The 25020-nt window shown below is 36.1% G+C and overlaps 1 protein-coding gene across 1 annotated transcript in view; it reads left to right on the plus strand.

The window, feature by feature from the left end:
- Nucleotides 1–25020, plus strand: part of SPATA17 (spermatogenesis associated 17) — a 95379-nt gene that overhangs the window by 57814 nt on the left and 12545 nt on the right. The window contains exons 7-9 of the mRNA XM_075147096.1: nucleotides 1125–1328; nucleotides 7659–7810; nucleotides 16657–16792. Coding sequence (XP_075003197.1) covers nucleotides 1125–1328; nucleotides 7659–7810; nucleotides 16657–16792 — 492 coding nt within the window. The remainder of the gene's footprint in view (nucleotides 1–1124; nucleotides 1329–7658; nucleotides 7811–16656; nucleotides 16793–25020) is intronic.

Here is a 25020-nt window from a genome sequence, read left to right on the forward strand (position 1 = left end):
CATCTGTTTTATAGGAGATTTAGTGGCTTTGTGCAATATGGTGTAGGAATTCTCATGTTTAATTGTTCATAATTAATTCAGTAAACTCATATATGTCTATTTGAGAATTGTTAATATACAACTGATAAAATTTATAGGAATGATTCGGGAACAGTCTGTCACATAATTTTGACTTGCCAGTTATTCACAGATTGTTAATGACGTAGATTACTAGTTCAGAATTTGAAATGTATATTTTATATTAGTAATTGTTATATTAGAACACACTAGTGATGCAATTAATGATGTATCCCGAAAAAATGAAATATCAAATTCAGTAAAGAATGAATCTTTCAGTATAATGCACAATTCAGAAATTTTTATTCTAAATTTTTGTTTTTCATAAGTTTTATACTATTAAAACTAAATACATTTGATTAGTTAAAGGAATTTAATGTTGGAAAAAAGCAATCTGCTTTTTGGTATTCCATACGTTTTCTTGTATTTCGCCTTAACTAACCACTCAGTTTTATTTTTAAAAATGCTGCAGTTGCCACTGTCTTAGTCCACATTGTGAGTCAGCTAGCATAGAGTTTAAAGGGACAAGAGTTATGTTCCCTTGCATAAGCATTTATTTTACTCTTTAAGTATGTGTTTGGAAATAATTTTTGTTCCTATTGTGTATAGGAATTTAAACTGGAATTTATATTAAACTTTAAATTTCAAAACAACTATAATAATTTGTCTTTAAAACTAGATGCAAATTTGTACACTTTTAACTATTTTTTAAGGGAAAACTGGCATGTTTCTTTGACTTCTGCTATGGAAGGTGGAAGATTGAATGTGACTGAAACAAAACTTGGGTTTTGGGAAGTTCTTCCTTCCATAAAATGAAAATTACTCCCATTTGAAGGGCTAAAACCCAGATGATATATTACATTATCCTATTTAAACCCTTTTGTAACTGTAATGCAATGCCCAGAGATGCATTTAAACTATAAATCTATCCCATGTCAGTAGTTGTCAGAAACTTCATGTAGAACTGTTTATTATATAGGTTTTTTTGATTGGTTTGATTTATAGAATAAATGCAAGAATGAGTTCTAAGTTAGATGAAGTCAAAGATAACCCCATCTTCTGCTCAGATTGCAGGCATCTACAATTCACCGTTCAGAAAATCCCCAGATCCAATGGAACTGCTGCTACGGGAGTCAAAACCATTGAGCCACAGACGGCAGCAAATTAAGAGTCCCTTTGCCTACGAGCTCTATGACTGGCCAGCTTGTACAAGGCCTCCGACTTTCTCCACAGCACAGCCTCTGCCACCTATTGGCAGACAGAAACCTCAGGTAACATTTTTCAGTGTCTCTGAGGCAGCTTTTGTTCATATCTTTTATCATAGATTATCATAGAATATCTCAAGTTGGATCATTGAGTCCAAAATTCCCTTTTGTAGATTTGGTTTATATATATAGGTCTAGTGCTTGCATTCAGCATGTAAAGTCTTTGAAACAGATTTGTCTTAAAGAAAAAGAAACCTAGGTGGCATGTAAAAACAGGGAAATATGATTCTTTAGACTTTACTCTTGTTCTTTGGGGAAAAAAATGTTATTTCCGATATTTCAAAGGGAAGACTTGGTACAATTGAATATCAATATTATGATCCATTAGAGGTAGAATTCTTAATTTCCAACTTTAAATCAATAAAAAAATAGGAGGAATGAAAGGTAATAGGACAAATTAACCAGTTGTGATAACTTTTTCCTCTTTTTGCAATTGTTTTGCAATATGAAGGCCAAGAGACATCCTCTCAGTATAGAATAGTTCCTGTTCTTTTGTGTCCACTAGCTGTGTGTCAGCTTTAATTACAAAAATTTCTACATTTTGTTCTGCATCACAGCCAAGTTGCCCAGCTCCCATTCTTAACTGTCATGGTCTCAATTTTAATTTCAGTTGATGTCAACATACGTTGCAGATAGTTTTTTTTTTCTTCTATAAGGTAATGGAGATCTCTGAGATAATGCATCAGAGTGAACGTCCCACAAGATGGCAAAACAGCTTTTGCCACCTTATTATCAAAACCTGCTGGGAATATGCCCAATATACACAGCAGATGATAAACTTCTGAGACCTTTATGTTCCTCACTTGATGACAGTACAATGACATGTAGCTTTTGCCAGTAAATGCCTCATACAGATACTTTTGGGATTGAAGTATTCTGTCTTTTCCTCTATTCTGAAGATTTTTTCAGTTTGCCCAATCTACTGAACCTTCTACTTACTTCACACATATACTTTCAGTGCTGGTTTGACTTTGAATGACCACAATGTCTTCAGAACCTCTTACGCTGTTTTTTTTTGTACTTGGTCCTATATTTAAATTTTTTCTTCTGTATTTTGCTTAGAAAGACAATGCTTCTAAATGAGTCCTTCTCAGTAACTTTCACTGAAGCTCTCATTTAGCTACAGAAATTAAACAATAATAATGAGCAATAAGCAACGTATAATACATCTTTATTGGTATTTTACTCCTCTGAATCAATATGGTTATTTTCACTATATTATTACAGCCCTTGGTAGAGGTGATCTGAACACAGTCTTAAGTTTGAACTACTTCTGGGTTCAAACTATGTGTACGCATGGCATCTGCCACAACTTACCTGTGGTTTATTGATTCCATCCACATTGTTCTTCAGTGGGGACAGCCATGGGCTAACCCACACAGAAAAGGCTTTTCTCATCTTTATGTCATGACTGACTTGTCCGTAGCAGGATGAGTCTGTATCGGTGATGGGACATGAAGGCAAAGGCAATTGGGTTCGAGCACAAGGAGAAGATGCAGGCCTGCCAGAATACCTCTGGAGAAGTAGAGGTGAGCCACACAGAGATACACACTGCTTATAACAGTAACAATCAACTTCAGGGCAATTCTCCACCTTTGTCCTTCCCTCCTTATGTTCTCCCTACCTTGACTGCTTGAGCTTCCTCATTGAATGAACTCATTGACTCACATTAGAATCGAGACAAAGTGTGAGCCAAAAATCAGTTTGGGTGATCAGGGAGTTTGGAGTTGAGATAGAATCATAGAATCATAGAATAGTTTGAGTTGGAAGGGACCTTTAAAGGTCATCTAGTCCAAGCCCCCTGCCATGGGCAGGGACATCTTCAACTAGATCCGGTTGCTCAGAGCCCCGTCCAACCTGACCTTGAATGTTCCCAGGGATGGGGCCTCTACCACCTCTCTGGGCAACCTGTTCTAGTGTTTCACCACCTTCATCATAAAAAATTTCTTCCCTATATCTAGTCTAAATCTACCCTTTTTTAGTTTAAAACCATTACCCCTTCTCCTGTTGCAACAGGCCCTGCTGAAAAGTTTTTCCCCATCTTTGTTATAAGCCCCCTTTAATTATTGATAAGGTGCAATAAGGTCTCCCCAGAGCCTTCTCTTCTCCAGGCTGAACAACCCCAACTCTCTCAGCCTTTCTTCATAGGAGAGGCGTTCCATCCCCCTGATCATTTTCATGGCCCTCCTCTGGACCCACTCCAACAGGTCCATGTCTTTCTTATGCTGAGGGTTCCAGAGCTGGACGCAGTACTCCAGGTGGGGTCTCAGCAGAGCAGAGTAGAGGGGCAGAATCACCTCCCTCGACCTGCTGGCCACGCTTCTTTTGATGCAGCCAGGATATTGTTGGCTGCCTGGGCTGTGAGCGCACATTGTCGGCTCATGCCCAGCTTTTCATCCACCAGCACCCCCAAATCCTTCTCAGCAGGGCTGCTCTCAATCCCTTCATCCCCAGCCTGTATTGATTCTGGGGGTTGCCCTGACCCAGGTGCAGGACCTTGCACTTGGCCTTGTTGAACCTCGTGAGGTTCACATGGGCCCACTTCTCGAGCTTGTCCAGGTCCCTCTGGATGGCATCCCATCCCTCAGGTGTGTCAACCGCACCACTCAGCTTGGCGTCTTCTGCAAACTTGCTGAGGGTGCACTTGATCCCACTGTCTATGTCATTGATGAAGATATTAAACAGTACTTGTCCCAATACAGACCCCTGCGGGACACCACTTGTCACCAATCTCCATCTGGATACTGAGCCAGATGCGACCATCCAACCAATTCCTCATCCATGGGACAGTCCACCCATCAAATCTGTATCTCTCCAGTTTGGAGAGATAAATACGACATTATAGCTTTACCTTCTGGATCCAAAGGGGCTATGATGGTCCTTCAGTGGGATGTGACTGAATGCACTGTCTCTCAGGATAGAGGGGAAGATTTTGCCTAGTGGACATGGTATAGGAGTCATGCTTCTAAATAAAGAGGGAACTCGAAGGTTTTCCCTTCTTAAGTTGCTCTTGCAAAACTGCTTTACTGTATACAAAGTATCTTACAAGCTTCAGTTTGGATTTCTAATATTTTATAGACCTTTCTAAGTTCAGAGACACGCACAGCAGTCGTGCACAGATAGCCTTTTAGAACAAACCAGAAGAGTTCTGTTTATTTTCTGCACCTCAAAGAGGGAATTTACTACATAATACTTTAATCCTTTCAGCACCCTGGGATGTACACTGTGGGGTACATTTTCAAAGCACAGCGCGTGGATTTAGCTGCGCGACTCTTATTGATGTTAATGGGAGTCACACGGCTAAATCCCTGCACAACACTTTGACAATTTAGGGTTGTATGTCTAAGAAAAGGACACTGGTTTGAGCTGATGAAACAGCTGGAAATGAAAACCCATCAGAACGCATCATCCTGAAAGTTGTCTGGTGTGACAATGAGGAATTTAATTACTAGATATATTTGTGCCCTAGTTCTCTGTGGTAACACTTTTTGGCACCAAGCTTCTTTTTCTAATATCTAGCAGACCCACTGTGAGTCACTTGTTACTTCACTGTTCTTTCAGGTATCAAAAATTTGTATTGCCCATAGGATTGGATATTTTATATGAAAATGTCAATTATATATGTTTAAAAGAATAAAAATTAGCTATCTATCAGATTTCTTTTATGGAAATGGGTATTTAGCATTTTATAGGTAAGCTCTGTGTGTGTAAGATAGTGTGTTTTAGTGATGCTTGTACATCAGTTAGATCTATCATTTTTATTACTGAGTTAACTAGAATTACAGTTTGATGGAAACACAGATAATGCTAAAATTAGTCTTCTGTTCATTAAAAGGCATTAATAACAGCAAGCACATTGCCATTTTCAGGGGATTTTTTTGCATGCTGTTAGCTCTCCTGGAATGGGGGAAGTGAAGAATGTATGATTTCATGTAGATCATAATTTTTATCATGTTTCTGATTTTATGGTAAAGTAGTAAGAATGCCGATCTGCTAACCTTTATTTGGCAGACCAATTGGTAGCGAGAAGATTTATGCTACTGAGTACAAATTCCAAACATAGAACATAGAGCTGTGTGAGTTGCTTTCAGGGTGGAAACTGTTGAGGTTGACTCCCTCTCTTCCTTTCCTAGCCTGACCTCCCCAGGAAGATTTTTGTTTTGAAGCAGGATGCCTGAAATGCTTGCAGGCGCTGCCAATTCAAAAAAATTTGTAAGCACCATTCTACCACAGATTCCACAAACCTTAAAGTTAACTTGTAAAATGGACATAGGTAAATGGATTTTTTAGAGGTCTTGTTCATCTTAGATATATTCCTTAGGTGCCTGTTGCTAGGTAAGTTTCTTCAAATACATGGTTCAGAAGAATGATAAAATCTGCAGGGAATGTTTAGAATTATCTTAATATTCTAACATATATACTTTCATTAGTGATGACGCAGCCTTGTTTGAGAGACCTTTGCTTAGTTACACTATTTCCCCCCTCCTTTCATTAGTATTTGGACTCTATTAATTTCATTTGAACTATGGATTGAGAAAGAGTTAGAAGATCTTAGAAATTAAAGATGGAAAAAAATCCTTGCTTGGATATCTGATTTGGCCCTTACCCTGATGGAATATGAGTCAATATTTTACAATGAAGAATAAATACAATATTCTGAAAGACTATCTTCTGAAAGCAAACATATTTATCTTGGTATTATTTGACAATAGTACATTTCTTTCTTCTTTGCTCCATATATCCACTTCATGCAAACATCTTGCAATATAGAGTATACATTTTTTATTATAAATTTTAAACTTTTTTTATAACTTGATCATCAGATTATATATTACTAGAACATTGCTTACTAGCTTTAATGACCTGTTCTAGTATTGATTATTCTCTCACAGGCGATAACACTTTTCATTCTGTTTTTAAAGACTTACTGTGGTCATATTAAATGAACGTTTTCTTTTACGCAGACTTAGAAAGTAGAAGCAAGAAAATATCTGCAAGAAGTGTAAACGCTATGCTCACTTGCTTACTAGGACCTTTAAAAAGATCTCCAAATCATGGTGCTGTGCCTTTAAAAAGTGAAGTTCCAATAAAAATCCATTAACTACTTTCAAATACAGCAATCCTCCTGTCCAGCTGTGAAAAGTACTAGATGATACTTATTTGCCATTTGTGTTATTTACGGTCCATGACTTTTATGGTAACTGGTTCCTATTATTGGTTTCTATTAATGTAAAACATAAGTGAACATAAATGAGGCGTGAATCATTTCTTTTTATTAGCCCCACAGTCTTCACTCAGTGCTTGCAGTAACTCCAGCTGTGACTTGTTAGTGATAACCTATTTAAAGAAGGATATCTTTAAGAATAAAGACTGTGATTAGCATTCTTTGTCTGTTCATAGTTTCAGAAGGTTTCACTAGTTCATTGCAGCTCAACAATGATGAAAATAAAATAAAAATTAATTAGCAACACTTCTAAATCCAGAGTTGCCTCTAAACTGTCCTGAGCGTACTATGGCACTAATTATACTCCAGGTAAGTTCTTACTGGTTAGTACTAAAAGCAAGACATAAGATATGTCACGTTGACAGCACAGGAAAGTACTTCCTGCTGCTATTTTTCTGTGTTGTTAAATGGTAGATGCTGATATGATCAGTTATTAAACAATACACTCTGTAAAAAAGATACATATGTGTATATAGAGAGAGACTTATGAAAGAATTGAGCTTTCTTTTTTTTTTAAGAATAATGAAATTAACATGGAATCAGACTTTTCAAAAATGGACTATACACCTATATTACTGAAGTCATTAGTTTGAATTCTATTAGAAGAATAATATCTTAAGTCATGTATTAAGTTCCCTTCCAGGTAGCTTTACAGTGAAATTGAAAAGAGCATGTTCTTTAAGATAAAACATTATTTATCCTATGAAAAGGAAGAGACTTAAGCTTTCTGCTTAAGCAGAATCTAGATACAGTTAATACTTGTGTATCAGATTTTATTTCAGCAATATTTTTTTCTAAGGAAAAACTAAGTTTTCCTAATGAGTTCTAACAATGTATTGTTTTATAATAATAAATATTTATTAGTAGTTAAATAAATCTAGAGTGCACATTTCTCATTCTCTCTTTGGAGTTTTAGAGCATGTTATCAACCTTTGTGTTATCTGTAACTCTCTATCAAAATGAACTGCTTTAATTATTTTGGAAGAAAAGTCTTGCTACGCTTCCCAGACATTCTGTGTCCTCTTTCATCAGTGATGTGTCGTGAATAAAAGAAGGAAAGAAAAGAACTGTAACCCCACAATAAAACACTTACATTATCCTATACCTTTCAGGGGCCTTTCCGTGATACTGCTGAAGTATTGCGGCAGCGCTATAAGCCTTTGGAACCAACCTTGCGAGTGGCAGCATCAATCAATTCACCCCTAGAGAAGGCCAGAGAGGAAATGAAAAGGGAGGAATGGAGAAATCGTATACATGACAATGAGTAAGTTCTTTGCTTTTTCTTATATTGTTATGAGAATGTTTTCTTTATTCCGTTGCTTTCAGAAACCTTTCATGCCTGACAAAATGAAATGTCAAAACTGACAGCTTACTAGCAAACATTCTGTATACATACTTCTAAATTCTGTGTCCTTAGATTATAAACTGTTCAGGGCAGAGACCCTATCCTGTAATTGTGTGACATGTGCCATCCATATCTATGAATCTATAGAAGAACTTGTAATAATAATAATAGGTGATGCACCAGATGGGTTTAATGGGAAGTAAGAAAACAAATGCAAATTCTGTTTTGCCACATGCATTTTGCCAAGGAAAAAATACTGTTTCAGTCTTCGTATTGAGGGAGCTTACAGACTATGGGAGGAAAAAATGGTGTTGCATACCAATGAGACTTGCTTTCTCTCCCAGTAGCCTGCCAAGGCTCACTTGGAAGGGAAGGGAGCATATGTTGCACATGTTAGAACATGATGCAAAGACTGTAATCATCTTTGAAGCAGTTTGGTTTCCTAAGCCATAGCATCTGTAATAGTGTCAGACAGGCCAGTTCTTTTCCATACGATCCTGAATACAGACATAATCCATCCCAAAAGATTTAAGGCTTCTAACTCAAAAAACTTAAGGCTATTGCCAAAATATTTCCAATTCTTTTCTTATCATGATGGAACTCTTTTGTCCAATCATAATGAAAGCCTGTTAAATCACGTGCTCTGGCTTTGTAGTTAACTGGAAAAAGTAGAAGTTTTGTCAACTTTTCCCTTGAATTCACTGCACTTGGCAATCCTTTGACAGTTTAATACCAGAAAGGAATCACTTTTTCTCATGAACAGCCTGTGATCCACTGATTCACTGGGACACAATGCTTTGCTATCTTTGATCTGTTTCAAGCTTTTCTATCAGCTCCATGTTGCCATGTGTCAGCTTCAGGACTGGGACTTAAGAATGCCAGAATCAATTGCATTTGCATGGTTTAGCTTTTATGTTTTTATTGTTGGATCGTTTTCCTCACATTTTCCCTGATTTAATATTAGCAGTGACTTTAAATGGAAATTCTACTCAAAAACTTTTTTGAAAGAAAAAACCTCTTAGTTCGGCTACTTTTCCACTTGTAGGAAATGTTAGGTTTTATATTTGTGCCAAAAATGAGATATAGAACTTTTTATTCCTTTCATACCAAAAACATAACTGAGTTAAGTTACAAATAAAAATGTACTTCAGTTTTCTATTCCTCTCTGTATTCTTTCATTTATTGGGGTGAGAGGGAAACAGCTTAACTTTCACATCTCAGCTTAAATCCAGGCTGTTTTATTTTTATTTTTATTTCTAGCTTCTGCCAGTGAAATTTAAAAAAAAAAAACAAAACAAAAAATACTAGGTAATATTTAATGTTCTACCCCTCACTTGAAGTGTTCTTTTCACTGAATAAGCTTTGACTGATGCATTCCAAGTGAGGATGGATGATATCCTTCATTTATAGGCATGACTATATTGCCCAGTCTTTATTTGATGAGGTTTACCCCAGACATCACCGTGTCAACAGTTTCAGAAGATCAGATCTTGTAATAAATACTTCACTGACTCCCTTCAGTGAGTGAATTGTGAAGCTTTGGTCTTGTACAGTTTAAGTTTGGAGTCTCCAACTTTGACAGATATTAATTGATCAGGGGTCTTTATTTACCTTATGGGTAAGGAAGCATTTAGTGCCATCCTTAATGCACAGAAGTAATGTCTTAACATCAATGATTCTCAGCTTCATGCACGGTAAATGCATAGTGTATTATACATTTTCAGGCTGTGATCATTCCATTTGTGCTTCATATTCAACCAACCATGCAAGGGTCACATCTGTAACCTTGAAAAGGTGATGACAGAGTTGCAGGTCATCATCAGGACTAACGCTCACTAGTAATGCTGCAGCTGCTGTGTGGGATGCCAGTCTCCAGGGAGGAGTCAGCAAAGGGTTACTCAGATTCTACAGTAGTTTTTTCTCAGTAACATCCATTATGAATTGACAAATTTCTGTCTCTTTCTATGTAATTGTGTACTTTGGGACTGTATTTCTTTCTGGTAGTGCTTCCTATGCTGATTATTCTTCTATTTTAGAAAATAAGGAGAGAATGAACAGTGGAATTTGTTGAGAAAGCTTGTGTTTGCATAAAATGACAAACTGAATCCTTGATCTGTATATTTCCAGAGTGAGTACTGTGTGATATTTCTTAAGATAGAAAAATTGTCAGTGTATATCTGCAATTTCCAACAACATTCAGAATTCCCACTCACCTCTGATTATCAGGGTTCTTTAAAGTAGTAATATGTTTTCTCTAAGTGTTTCAAGCTCTGTGAAAGTTTTTGCTTCTGATAAAATGCAGAAATAATTGAAAAAGCTGTGGGAGAGTTTGAGGTAGTTGGAAGCAGTACAAAGGAAAGCAAGAGAGAATGTTGTGCATACTTAAAGCAACTGCTGGAATTTCCTATTTTGTAATGAAAGAGCAAGTGGGTAATCTAGCCTAATAAGAATGATTCCTTTTTCTCATGTAATTGAAGCTGTTACTGCCTTATTGTGCTATTTTTCATACAAATGAAGTGATTTCCCCCTCCGCTTGGATAGGAATGACAATTGGACTCCTTTGGGATGACCACTTAATAAACTAGTGTCTAGTTTTAGACACCAACTGCTGGATCCAGCAGATTTAGATCACTAAGCATGAAAAGTTCTTTACTCAGTTACATGCAGCTGCATGCTGGCCTGATTTTCCAGAGAACAAAAATGTAAATTATTTTCATTAACTTTACTGAAATCTGTCTCACGTAGTATGCCTCATGTTTCAAAGTTATTACTATTAAACATCTTTATAAAGTCAACATACATCAGAATGAGTTGCAATGTGGTGATAGAATAGGGATAAACCAGCAATACGGTAAGGCTGAGGTTTCCTGATTTATTGTAGCCTTCTGGTGTGACATCAGGCTAGTCATCTCAGCTTCTGGCTACGTCCATGCTCAGTGCTGTACTGGAGATAGCCAAACTAGTCCTGAACACACCGGTTCACTTGTGTGCAGCAGAGTGCAATGTTTGCACTCCCTGCCTCTCACATGCTGTGCGAACGTTGCAGCACCAAGCTCCTTATAGGCTTATTCTCAGCCTATAATGCTTTGCTTTAGAACCAGCTTAGGTGCTTCTGTGCTACATAGTGCTGTGCACGAGAGGTACACTTATAGAGAAGTTAATGACCTGAATAAGCTCCATACTTGGAGAGCATCAGTGTTATGAGCTGCCTGGTAGTAATGGTAATAAAATTTAAAAAGCAAGTCACTTTGATAAGATTTAAGATTTAAAAAAATGTTTTAATTTCTACATTTAAAAGATCTTTTACTGTATTTTGACTTAGCTGCAGTGAAAATGGCTACTACATTTTATGTCATACAAATATAGCACATCTGAAAACTTTTTTCAAATTATACTTAGTTTTTCATATGCTTTGCAGCTTCAGCAATTTGCATATTTTCCGGACTGTTATTGTATTATGATAAACAGGGATTATCATATATTTTCAGATAATGTTTTCTTAACAATTCAACTTCTATTTGTAACTCTTCCATTTATTTTAATTACTAGCACAGTGTGCAACATTTATTAATCAGCAGAGTCTTTTTAAGTTAAAATACTAAATTAGCTAACCCCATTAACACAGAATACTCCAAACAAGCAGTAATAGGAGAGGTAGTTACTGTGCAAATCGTATTATACATGCGGGTGCTCTAGGGCACAGTTAAGCATGATTACCCTCTTTTGATCCAGTATTCCTCTGCTTCTTCCAGCTAATTTCCACTGGAAATTTACAAAGTAGCGCCTTCATTTTTCCATCTTAATTTTTCTGGTGCTTTATAACACTGGGGATGCAGATAATAAGTCTGTATAATTAAGAAGTTCCGGAATTTGCTGCAGAAGAAATATCTCTTACTTCCTACAAGAACTAGACTATGCTTTTCTTTGGCACTGTACATTATCACAGACAGGGGTTAAATAAAAATGGCCAGAGGATTCTTAGATTTACTGACGTTAGGATAAAAGTGATTGATAGTTGATTGAAAGAATATTTAGTGTATTACTGTAGACAACGTGTAATAATGCACCCAAAATAAGTTTCTTATGGAAAAAATACTGTGTTAAAGGTAATCTGACTAGATATGTTAAGTAAAATAGTCTGTCTTTATTTTTGTAAATAACACTTTGATTTTAATATGCACTCATTATGAACTAAATAATGGCTGCCCTACTGCAGTTGTTTTTGCTATGGAAAACCATTCTGCTTCTTCCTTTGTTCCCTGAGTGAAAAGATAGACACTTTTGGATTTGATGAAGAAATTACGTCAGGTGTAACCTAAATGTGAAAGCTTAAAATTGATTTCATGTTTTATTTAAAGAAAAAAATAAAGATTGAAGATTCACAGCTTCTCAATAGAGAAGCATAGTTTCTTTGGAGCTAATAGTTCATGGTCTTCTTCAAAGTGAGATAAAATTGTTTTATTTGAATTAGATCAAGACAACAAGGAATTGAACTGCTATTGCATAGAACCACTTCAGATAAAAATTTAACACCACTATCGCACATCTAAAGTTAAGATTTTGGTAGTATTTTTACTACTAAATTACAAAAATGTACAGTACATACAAATATTATGAAAGTTTGAAAAACCATGTAAGCAGAATATTCCTTTTAGTTCTCTGGTTTTAGTATTTCTTACTGTGCCCTGGTAGTGCAGCGTATATGGCAGTCTAGCAGTAGATCTACTGCCAGTTCTTTCTCAGAAGCCTGGGTAAAGTTCGAAGCATTTCTGGTATCAGGATTACATGCTTGCACTGCTAGACTACTGGGATTTTGCCTCTTGGGCAGATCCAGAGGACGTGCTGAAGGACCACTCTGTTTTTTTGCTGCCGTTTAAATTCAAGAAAAAGTGAATGTCTCTGAACTGTGTCTTGTTTGTAGATAACATATAGCATTGGGATGCTGCCGCCCAGCAGTAAATGTTGGACCTGACAAATCCTCCTTCCTGTTTGTGTTGCTGTTCTTTCCTCTCACATTGCCATAGACACCAGAGCCGAGTACCTACTGCTGCTTCTATCATCTCGGTCGATCCATCTGGAAAACCTTCAGAGTCTAAAAGGCCTCTTCCATCTCCTGTCACAATAGTGAGAGATATTACAATAACAGAGACAGAATGGAGGGAAGAAATGGTAGGTGAGGAGATGCAGGAAGAAAGATCATAAGGGGGTAAAAATGTGGGGGAAAGAAGGATTAGAAAGATGAAATTAATAGTAGCAGGGGGGTGCAGGATAGGATGAGTGAAGGGAGAGAGAAAGCAATTTTTATTTTTGTTAACAACAAATATCTAGGGTATCTCTCAAAATTTAAATTAACACTAGCAGTTTTCACGTCCAGGATTGGCTACTAACTTGAGGCTTCTAGGTCTTTTTACGCTAATTAGGTTCAACATAGCGTGGTCCTGGCAACAGTGCAGCTGGCCTTCATTACCAGTGTCACTGCCAGCTTTGGTCCTGGTCGTTCCTCAGGTTGTGTATGTGTAATACTGCTATTTACAGGACCTGAGATAGTTTCCCATATTTGGTTCCAACTCTTTCCCCTGTCTTGAAAGTATTCTTTGGCATATCTCTCATTCGAGCTTTTGTGGTGGATGAAATGGAAAAAAAAATTCATTTTAAAATTTATTTCTGAAGGGAAAGTTTACCTCCCATTAAATCATCAACTTTTGGAAAGACTCAGCTATACTAACTATGTTTTATGGCACGATATAACATCAATATGGAATTTAATTCTTCTTTGATCCTACTACTTCTGTCTCTGTCATATTTACTGAAAACCTTTAAGAATTTCTGAATTTACACTTAAATCACAAAGAAAAGCTGAAACCCAAATGTAAGAATCCTGTAAGTGAGCTTTTTGCAGAAAAAAACTATTGAGGTCTAAACTTGTGCAGTTGATAATGGCATCATACCATTGTCTGGATTTAATTTTCCTCTTCTTCCGTCACTCTTTTCTGTCAGATTCAGAGCACATACTGTCATTAATTTGGGGAAAAGCTGTGTCAGGTGTATATATAGAGCTACAGAACACAATACCATTACTGGAGTGTTTTGCAGTGCTATTGCTTTTTACTCTGATTATTGGTTGTGGGGGTATAATGACTTTTGTATGACTCCCATTAATTTGGTTACCCTACTTAACACAAAAAACTGTTTTAATGTTCTTTTAAATTACTTACTCACATAGAGTAATGAAAATTCTTACTTGCTTTAAACAGACATTGAATTTGCAAGCATATGATCCTTTCTTGTAGTTAGATCATTATCGCTATAAGGATCTGCCCACCCGGCTCTGACAGTAGAACTATAGACAGAAGGAAAAAAAGAAAGTTTCTACTTTAGACTACTATATACCATTATACCCTATTATATTTTCAATGTTTTTCCTCAAAAATTCATAGTCGCTTTAATTTTTTTTTTTTTACTCAGCCGTAGACATACATTCCAGGCTGCATGGCACATGCTCCAGTTAATGTTCTTAGAGGAGGTATGCAGAGAATGCAGAAGATCACATTTGTGCTAAACTACATAGAGAATATACTGTTAGTTGTGTCATAAAGTGTTACAATATATGTATTTTTTTGTTTGGAAACATGGTAGAACATAGATTACTCTGGGTAATAGTTTGCCAAAAACGACAAAGATTAACTGATCCACAGTAAAATCAAAACCTCTATGTAGGCAATTTTACAGGGAAAACTATAATCATTTACTTTATCTTCTACTTTCCTCAAGATTTTTTTTTTCCATTTTGTGTATAAATTTTACAGACATAGTATTCATATTAAATTATGAATGCTATGGCTCAATTAAATTCTATGCATATATGGGCAGATCCCTAAACTGCTAGCCTTGTCTTCTCAGCTATCCAATCCCCTGAGAAAGCCAATCTTCTTTCATGTCTGAACAAAAGAAAAATGTACTATTAAAATGCAATTCAGAAGTGATAAAAACTGCAAGTGGAGCAGCCGGCTCACAGCACCTTCGATATATTCTCTGGGACACTGGGGCCACATTAATTTTTGTGTGTGTGTGATGTCCATCCCATGCGCAAATTAGCATTGCAAGTACCATAATCTGTCTTATGTGAGAGTGTCCTTTCCCATGAGTATACACATGCTACTATAGCTACTTATTTAAAAGTCTGCTAACTCAGTGTTTTTCTTTCTCTAACTTTACATTGCAGTTGTTTGTGGTACTTGATAGAATAAATTGATATAGCTGGTAAGATTCTAAAATAGTTTCTTTTTGTGAAGTGGAAAGGAAGAAATGTAATTTAAGAAAACAGACACTCAAGCAGTTGCTGATGGCTCAGTTAGTCCAAATAAATAATTTTCTGAGTCTGTATCAGCTGAGAGACAAAGAAAAGTATTTTAATCCCCATCTTTATCAAAAACTTGTTTGACTGCCTAACTCTTATAGGGACTCTGGATTCTGAAAAGCTTTCAATTAGGAAAAGGTTTTAATTAACTACACCTGTTGTCAAGGCAGTTAAAGTGATGTTTTAGACTTCTGAAGCATATATTTCTAATTTTACTGTATAATAATTTTTCCTGCACTTGTAGAAAAAAGAATGCATGTTGCTTTTTCAGAATACCAGCAATGATAAGCTTAATTCACAAGGTTTTACTTTACATTTTTGTTTGCTCTCATAACTCTCTTGCAAACTGAAATAGATGGAACTAGACATCTTTGTAGGGTCTCTTGCAGATCCCTTACATATAAGATGTTTTTCGCCTTCCTCCATACATTTTGCTGTGGAACCTACCCAGAAAACCTGTAGTTGTCCATAAGAGTTAGGGACATCCATCTGAAAACCTCTTCCATGCCCAAAGCAGGTAGCTGGAGCTTCACTGTTCAGTGGCACTATGTAAGCAGGGAGCCCACCATCAGTATTACCAAAGGTGAAAGAATCAGGCTCCAAAAGATTGCTAATTAGGACATAATTATAGCTTGAGAGTTAAGTACACAATTTGTGAATTCAGAAGAAATCATTTCTTTGCTTTGTGGTCTGCCAATATGTGAAAGTCAACTGTATTATTTGTATATGTTTCCATTCTGCTAAATGAGAGTACAGTTTATTTAGCTTTGATTAACAGGTATCGAAGGATACATACCTAGTTTAAGGTACAGGGAGGATTCTTTATGGTGCAAATTTGCTTTGGTTTATGCTTGTACCGCTGGCATGCTTGAAATGTTTCCGTTCTGATGGAACAATCAGGTTGAGGTTATGTGTTGGAGGCCTACATGATTTGTAAAGTGGATGAGATGTTCTCCAGAAATGAGCTCTATACTTGTGCATGGTGTGTGCCTACCACTGACAGCTGGCACAGACTGCACTGCCTGCTAAGACTTGAGGTGTCAACATGCAGATCCCAGCAAATTTAACCCTGCTCATTCTTCACATCACACCAGTTGATAGTGCAGATTATAGCCAAAGTAATAATCTAGTAATGCAAGTGAACCAAGTTATATCTTTGTACAGAAAGTCTTCGTTTTATCCTGTTGAAACTCTATATCTCTTTGCTCCAAATTTAATTTAAAAGCAGCTGTAGGAGAAATTGCAGTAATCCCCTCACAATACTGAGGGAGAACATTAAGAAGATAGTGGAAAATAGCAGGAACATGTGTCCATGTCACTTCCTGTAGCATTGGTATCTATGATTTACATCAACCCTGTGGCATCTAGAGTAGAGCATAACTGATTTTTAAATATTCCTGAATTTCAGATTTCTGCCATTTTCTTCATATCATAAAAATGAGAAGTATGACCCATCAATTCATAGGTCAGGCAAATATGGCCAAGAAACTTATGGAATTAAACATTTCCGAGAAGTACAGCCTGAGAAGTGGGTAGTAGACAAGGTAAGTCACTGCAAAAATTAAAAAATGGTTTACTTTTTTTAGATTGTTATTGTATTAGAACTAAGTGAATTTGGGCCTGATCCAGAGATCATGGAATCCAATGGGAATCTTTCTAGCATTTTACAAAATCACATAGTTAGAGCTGATGTGATGAGATGTCAAGTTTCCTCCACTCTCTTTCTGGTAAGTTCAATTTGAGGAAATTCAACCCACCTACAAGATAAGGATTTAAAAGCCTGATTAAGTACAGCTTTGGTTATATAAGTTTTGCAAAGTTTTGTTCTATCTGTACTGCCTTTTCTGATGTAAGAGAGATTGCATATTTACTCTTGCACATTAAGGTAAACCATCAGAAAATTATGGCAAAACCTGGTTATAAACAACAAAATATTTTACTGCTTACATTCTTTGGAAAATTCTGAAAATTAGTGAATACCTGTTTTTATTTTAAGTCTCATTAAACTGCCTCCTTTGTCAGGAGCATCTCATATATTTCTGGTTTTGTAGTGCTATAAGAGGTAATTTTCCTCAGAACATGTTCTAACATGGGTTTGTGTAATGTTTGCGTTGCTGCTATTTGTATTAGGAATCAATCACATTAAAATTTCCCAGTACAAGAAAGATAATGGACTTGGTAGAGAGTGCAGCACAGAGCCACAAAGGTAGTTAAGAGACTGGAGCATCTTTTGTAGGAGGAGAGGCTGAGAGAGCTGGAACTTTCAGTCTGGAGAAGAGAAGGCTTGAGAGAGATCTTATCGATGTGTATAAACACCTGATAGGAGAGAATGAAGAAGAGGGAGCCAGACTCCTCTCGGACTCAGTAGTGTCCAGTGACAGGACAAGAGGCAATGGACACAAACTAAAATGCATGAAATTCCATCTGAAAGTGAGAAAACACCTTTTTTTTTTTTTTACTGTGAGGGTGACAGAGCACTGGCACAGGTTGCCCAAAGAGGTTGTGAAGTCTCCATCCTTGGAGGTATTCAAAACCCAACAGGACACCATCCTGGGCAACCTGCTCTAGCTGAGTACGGGGGTTGGACTAGGTGATCTCAAGAGGTCTCTTCCAACCTAAACAATTCTGGGATTTTGTAAGATATGATTACTTATTTCCCTGAAAGTAACTTAACCTTTGTAAATATATAACAATTTCCATGGAATCTTAGTTTGAGAAGTAATATTTTTAAAAAGAATTCTTTCTCAAAACTTTAAGCTTTAAAAATTAGCTCAGAGTAAAATTTTGGTGTTTTAACATACATTAATTAAATCTCATTGCAAATAAAGGCACAAAGATCAACATCCAAACAAAAAGATCTGAATTTGTCTTTGAAAAGCAATGAGTGGAGGTTATGACTGGATGAAGTCCCACAGCGTAAGTAGGATATATAAAAAAGATCTAAAAGTCTTATTGGTGGTACTTATCTTGTCCTGTAAAGACTATTCCTTTTCCATTCCTTAGCAGTTCTTGATCAGGCTCAGATGATGATATCAAACAGTATAAAGATATATTGTATATCATATCACACATATATAATATTATATAAATTATGGGCTTAGCTGAAACAACTAAACTTACTTTACTTGTGATCTTGGATAGACTTCAACCTAAATCTCTGGAGGTGAATAGCTGTATACATTAACCCAGCATGATATACAGCCTTCCAACCCCAATTCTAAATTAATATGAAGCTTCAATTAGGAGTGCTTACCCAGAGAGTTAAGAGGAGGAAAGAGCTATTTATGACCTACCTGCTGCTTTAGTGGGTCATTATCATCAGAAAAAAACCCAAAAACCAAACCAAAAACCCCCACCTCCTTACTATATTTTAATGGAAGATGTTCTATACGCAGGTGTGAGGTCATACTTTCATAACTGTTAAATTTGAAAGAACTCTATTATTTTCTTATTTCTAAACTGTATTAACAGTTTGTATATATCAGTGCTATGAACAACATTATCCTGTTCTAATGAATCACAAGGCTAAAGGGCATGTATCAAAACATTACCAAAAAAAAATCAGATTTTTGCTTAACACTTTGTCTGCTAAACACAACACTCCTTTGAGTTTCCCATGAGGTGATATTTTTGTGCATGCAACTTGTATTACAACCTGAACATAACCCTGCCATGATATATATTCAGCTTCTGACAGTATTATATTAGAGAAGTTTCTCTTATCATTGCTGATAAGACAAACTACTGTATAAGATCTTCCAAAGAGTCAGTTCAGTGGTCAGTGGATCAGTGACCCCTCTGAGCTGCTGAGGTATTATTTGATATTAGCTGATATTAGCTGGCTTTTTTTTTAAACCAGATATAAGAAAGTTTCCCCGTGTACGTTCATGAGCATGTCTTAGTTGTATTTTCCTGAAGTTTTCATGTGTTTATAAGTATGCGTTTTAATTCAAGTCACAAAAAGATTAGTATGTAAATTATATAATTACTTTAGAAGCAAAATGAACAACAATGAAAAATATTGCCTTGTTATATTTCTTCTGGAAAATGAAAGGGTATTAGCATAGACTTCCTCTAAACATAATAATTACCATGTCTATGTGAGGAAAAGTTAATAGTTCTTCTTTTCATCTAGTTATAATCTGAAAATTTTTATCTCATTCCATTTACATTTCAAAGAAGTTTCTGGGAGTTAAGGGAAAAACTGTTGTATTCTAATTCTTCATTAAAAATAAACAGGAAATGGAAATACTATACCTCTAGTGAAACTGAATCTAGTTAGTTTACCCAGTTGTAAATCACTATAAAAATAAAAATGCTTATGTATTTTAAGTTTAATATCATATGTCTAAATACCTTGGAGTGTCTCTGATAAAATTTATGTGAGAAGTATCAATATAAAAAATTTACCAATCATTATGAATTTAATCTACAATGATAAGTTCCAATGTATGGAACAGTCAAGGGATCAAATACACTAACTATAATCTTTCAGTTGTCAAAACACTCACATATGTTCGTATTTACTGAGGCAGAAATGATAGCTTACAGCCTTTAATCGGTATTGGAATTAGTTTGCATATGCATTTTAGAAAACTGACTTTAATGACAGCATTTAATGTTTTCTTATTTGCAAAATGCAGGAAGTGACATTTTAAGATGTTCCTTCCTGATAGATTCTTTCCTCTGATGCCTTATTATAGGTGAATTACAGTACGACTGCATCACAGTTTCATTATTTGCACAGGCATTTTGGCCCTAAACAGAATTTTATTATCTACAAAGCATAAAAATACCCAGTACTGCAAAGAATTAATTTAGAGAACCTAAGCATATTGCACAGAACATAAAGTTGACCTTTACCGTCTACAGCTTTTGGAATGGAGTGGGATGTGGAACACATCATAGATTTAATGTGGCACAACACTGCCTGCAGAAACTTGGGTGGGACTGTGACTGCCTGCCCATTGCACCCGATGATTGAATCTGCTGTCACCAGCATCCTGATAATAATGAACATTCAGCTTAACGACCGTGATTATGATTATCATAATTGATGTGCAAGTGCAGTGTGTGGGGATCATTACAGCTGAACTGTACAGCAGAGAAACATGCCTTAGTTATGGATAATTTTACTTTTATGCATTGATTGGGATAAAATATGTCTTTCAAGTTCCACAGGCCAGCCTGATATAATTTTAGAAAGATTTCTACATGTATAAATTGATGATTATGAGCTTCCTGCAAAACAGTTATTCTAGCTGTTTGTTTTGAAATGTTTCATTCCATTAATAATGGGAAATAATTAAATTATTAGACATTGTTGAGTAGAAATCACTTATAGAGTACTGCCAGCACTAATCAAATATCAAGTTCAAATATTTCTGATTGTCATGGCCTTGCCTAGGCTAGGGAAAATAGCCCTTGTAACTCACCACCAACACAATTCTGGTTTTGGTGGAGCAGTAGAAATTGGGCTGTAGTCAACACTACTGGCATTTTCACACTGTATTGTGTAGCCATTAGAGCAGGCAATAGTTGTTCCTTATATAAATTATATCGCTTCCATTTTTGTCACCAGACGCAGAGAATTACAGGCTCAACTTCAGCCGGTGTAGATAAAGGCACAATCAACAGCTTCCATAGATTTTGTTGGACAGTGATTGCCTTCAACTGAGATTATATGAAGTTGCAGAAGTATTTAGTTAAATCATGACATATATAGCAGATAAACACCAGTGTGTGTATGTATTTTAAGCCAGAGTTTACATAAAGACTATTACAACATAAGTATAATGCAAAGTATAGAGTTTCATTGATTTACACTACGTGTAAATTTGCCTCTTTGTCCAAGAACTGGCAGAAATTTCCTATCTGGGATAATAGAGATAACAGACTATGGAAAAAATTCTTGATCTTTGACTTGCTTTCTACCATGAAGAAGATCATAAGGATCAAATCTCTATGAATGTCTCAACTGCATAATTCCTTTCATATGACTTCACTAAGTTTGGACTTTCTATGGTGAAAGAGAGAACTGTCTGTGTGTCCAAGGAATTAATCCTATTTTATATAGTCTGCTGCCTCTGAAAGTTCAATAGCCTCTGTGGTTTTCATTGTTTCAACATTATGGCCCAAGTGGAATCACATTATCAGATAGGGCCCTAATTTCCAGATATCTGGGAAGAGGTCCACAAGGAGAACCTAATATGGCCTGAAAATCTCAGGGCTTTAGAAAGTGAGTGTGACTCTCCTACATGGCTATGGCCAACCCATTTTCTTACACATTCTTCTAAGACCACTGTGTCCTGTGGTTCCACAGCAAATTTATCTTTGTATAGTATTACTGCCAGGGAAAAATGGGGGGGGGGGGGGGGGAGTAGAGGGGGTAGGGGGGGATGTGATTTGTTCTGTTTGAAAATTAGTTTCATCCCCTGTAGGACAACAACTACTCACAACAATCATATGTCTTGTGAATGATGTCATTATGTGGCAGAATTGTTTGATACACTATTCATGCTTTTCTATCCCTGACTATACTGAAATTTATTTAAATTTCACCTTAACTCCATTTTTCCTAATCTTGCAGTGATTGGACTTGAGATAGGTATAATGTATGTATGAAGCTTTAAACATTTTCTCCCTCAGATTGTGACTCCATGACAATTTTTTAAAAGGAATTTGCTTGTTTTCCTTTCATTTTAATTAGGAAAAAAAGATTACACAAGTATATTTTCTAATGGAGTGTGATATGGGCTAATGAATGTGCATCTGTACTATCAGCCTTATTACATGTTTTAAAACTTTTAAGGCCATATTTACTAGTACACTTTGTGACAGAAGTTACTAATATACAATGAGAAGAGCTAGCATGTTTTGAATATGAGATTCTTACTTCCCCAATCCAACTGTAATGTGTTTTCCTAGGCAATGCAGACCTGACATAATGTGGCAGCCAGAAGTGACTCTATTGTAGGGGAATTATTAGATGATCTGTAACAAGAGTTTGCTTGTTACACTACCAGTTTCCTCATGAGCCATGTCAGGAATAATAAGGATTTTTGCCAATGTGTGTTGCATGCACTCCAGCAATCCTTGGCCAATGACATGGCTCCTGTACGATTATTACTGCTGGCACAATTTGATGTATCTATTGAGATGCTCCAAATGGACCCTTAGTTTGAGTTATCAACTATCTGTTTCCAAGATAAGGCCACTTTCTGTCACTTCTCTTCCTATCCTGAGTCCTGCACCAAACCAAATCATTTAGACCCAAAGATCTGGTCCTACAATAATACATCTTATACTATTCAGTAAAAGTCTATCTTTTGTACCCTGTAGCTTATATTTTCTGCTCTCAGAACAACCATTGTGAGTCAGAACGCTGCTGTATCTTCATGTGAAAATTAACTTGAGTAATTCCCTGCCTCCACATAAGGCAATTCCCATAGCCGCATTACTCTTCAGAGCTGCAAGCTCTTTGGAGCTTAGGTGTTTGGCTACCTGGTTAGGAAGCATAAAAAAAGAGCAGCATTGCCCAATTTAATATCACAGACCAGCTTAACAAGCAAGTGGTCTCTGAAATTCAGTAACAAAAAATGGCTTAAAGTCACTTTTGCAACTTCTACTTCTGAAATTTTTGCTTTTTTTTAGTAAATGTCATAATGTACTGTTGAGAAGGAAATGTATTAAAAAAGGCAGGAGTAGGTCATATCCAACAGTGGGAACATCAGACATTACCTCTCATTCACAGGACTAGAATGAAATATCTCTCATTATGAGATGCAGCCATTGAGTCTTCCAGGAAAGCAAATGACGATTTCAACTTTTGACAGTTGACATAATGATTCTTCCAGATTCCTTACTGAATGACACATTTACAGAAATACATTTTGTTATGAAGATCACTTTCAAAGCTCCCGTTGGAAAAGTTCTTGAGCTGTAGATTGTTTCCTTTGGGAAATTCCTTAAGGTCACCACTGCTGGGCTGCCTTTGAAAAATGCTACTCTTGATATACATAATGCAAATGATTATTAACTATCAGCGATCTTTCAAATTATTTTCTTAGGTGTAGAAGGAAGGTAAACACTGTGAAGCAAATTAAAATATACAAAATGTATTCCTGGCTACTGTTTAAATAAATGCAGAAAAGAATCTGTGAATAACTGGAAGGCTGAAAAGAAAGGCTGGAAAATCTTTCTGGTGAAGGTTACTGATGAGTTACAGGGTCTGATTTTGAGGGAATACTACAAAGTAGTGACTGAGAAAAGTCAAACCATTCAGTTATTTGCATAAGAAAAGATACTGTCACCACTCTTCTAATCAAATCCATTCTAGTATTTATTTGTAAGGGTTTGTCGGCAACTAGTTGAATATTTTATAAAACCTGATTTTCAGTGCTGTAATTTCTCAACGGGAAAATGCAGTCCCTTGATGATGATGCAAGGCTTTGAAGAATAAATTGATTTGAAAGAGAAAATTAGATGGTACTTATTATACTGTCTAACTAGCAATTCTGTGTCATTTGTCTGTTGGATGATAAATGTCTTGCTTTGCCTACCTTCCTCAGTTAATAATGTAACTTGTATGTTAGTGGCATAAAAGAAAATCTTGCTTTTTAGTAAGAATTAACTTTAACCAATAATTCTTTGAGGGAGATATATGTATGTTTTAACTTTCTAAATAATCCCCATTGCACACACTGCTTAAACACTTTAAAGCCTCTTGTTTAATCAGAAACACTTTAGAAATTCAGTATCTTGACCAATTCCTTCAGTACATGCTTGTTGTCTTAATGGTTTGACGTAAGTAGCTACTGCTTCTTTCTTTAAAATTTATATCATGAATCAACTCTGAACTCGTTCGCTTCATTTTAAATAGTAATATGATATTCACTTTGGAATACACTTTAGTGTTTATTCATTTAATGCAATGAAGAGCTTGTTTCAACATGCCCTTTATAAACTCAGGTTAAAAGGATGTTCCACCATGATAGAGATAAGAAACTGTATTCTTTCGTCTCATAGTTTTTGTTGATCTCAGCATAAAATATGTAGGGAAACTGAAAGGCATATCCACATAAGGAGTTATTTATGAGTAGTTGTATTACCATCTGTTAGTATTCTAGAATGAGACTTATGGAATTATTAAGGAATAACCTTTGCACTTCAAATTCAGCCTTCACTTTCATTTAAATAACCTTACAAGCTTTGAGTTAATGTACAGAGGTAATAGCACCTAAAGTAAAGGGGATAAGATATAAAGGCTGTATCTGTTTCACAACTGTATTGTTTTTTTTTCCATAATGAGACTATTTGAGTAGGAATTTACATTTTGACTGTGATAATAGGAACTAATAATATTCCCAATCAGTAGCTTTGAGATGTGTTAGAATCTCTCACCTGTAGTTGTATGAAGGAATGACAGCATAGGTGGTAAGTGCTTATCGCTAACAACTGAATACCCCGTTCTTTTAAAGTATAACATGTTAGGTATGAAAGTCTCAAACTTTGGGAGGAAAAAAAGAAGAAAAAGAGAAACAATAAGAACACTGCATATTAACAGACTTTGTGCACTGATACGAACCTGCTTGATTGAGCAGTGTAGTGTCAACCATGTCTTTCTTCTAATGCTAAAAGTAATGCACATAGACAGAGTGACAATCAGAGTACAGCCTCCCATCAGCTGTAATTAATCTTTTAGTTAACAGAGACTAGAAAAGCTTCTCATCAGCCTCTTCTGAAGTCTGAGGCACCCTGGTTTTTGATGTTT

The sequence above is a fragment of the Calonectris borealis genome, chromosome 3, assembly GCF_964195595.1.
Source record: "Calonectris borealis chromosome 3, bCalBor7.hap1.2, whole genome shotgun sequence".
Taxonomy (NCBI): Eukaryota; Metazoa; Chordata; class Aves; order Procellariiformes; family Procellariidae; genus Calonectris; species Calonectris borealis.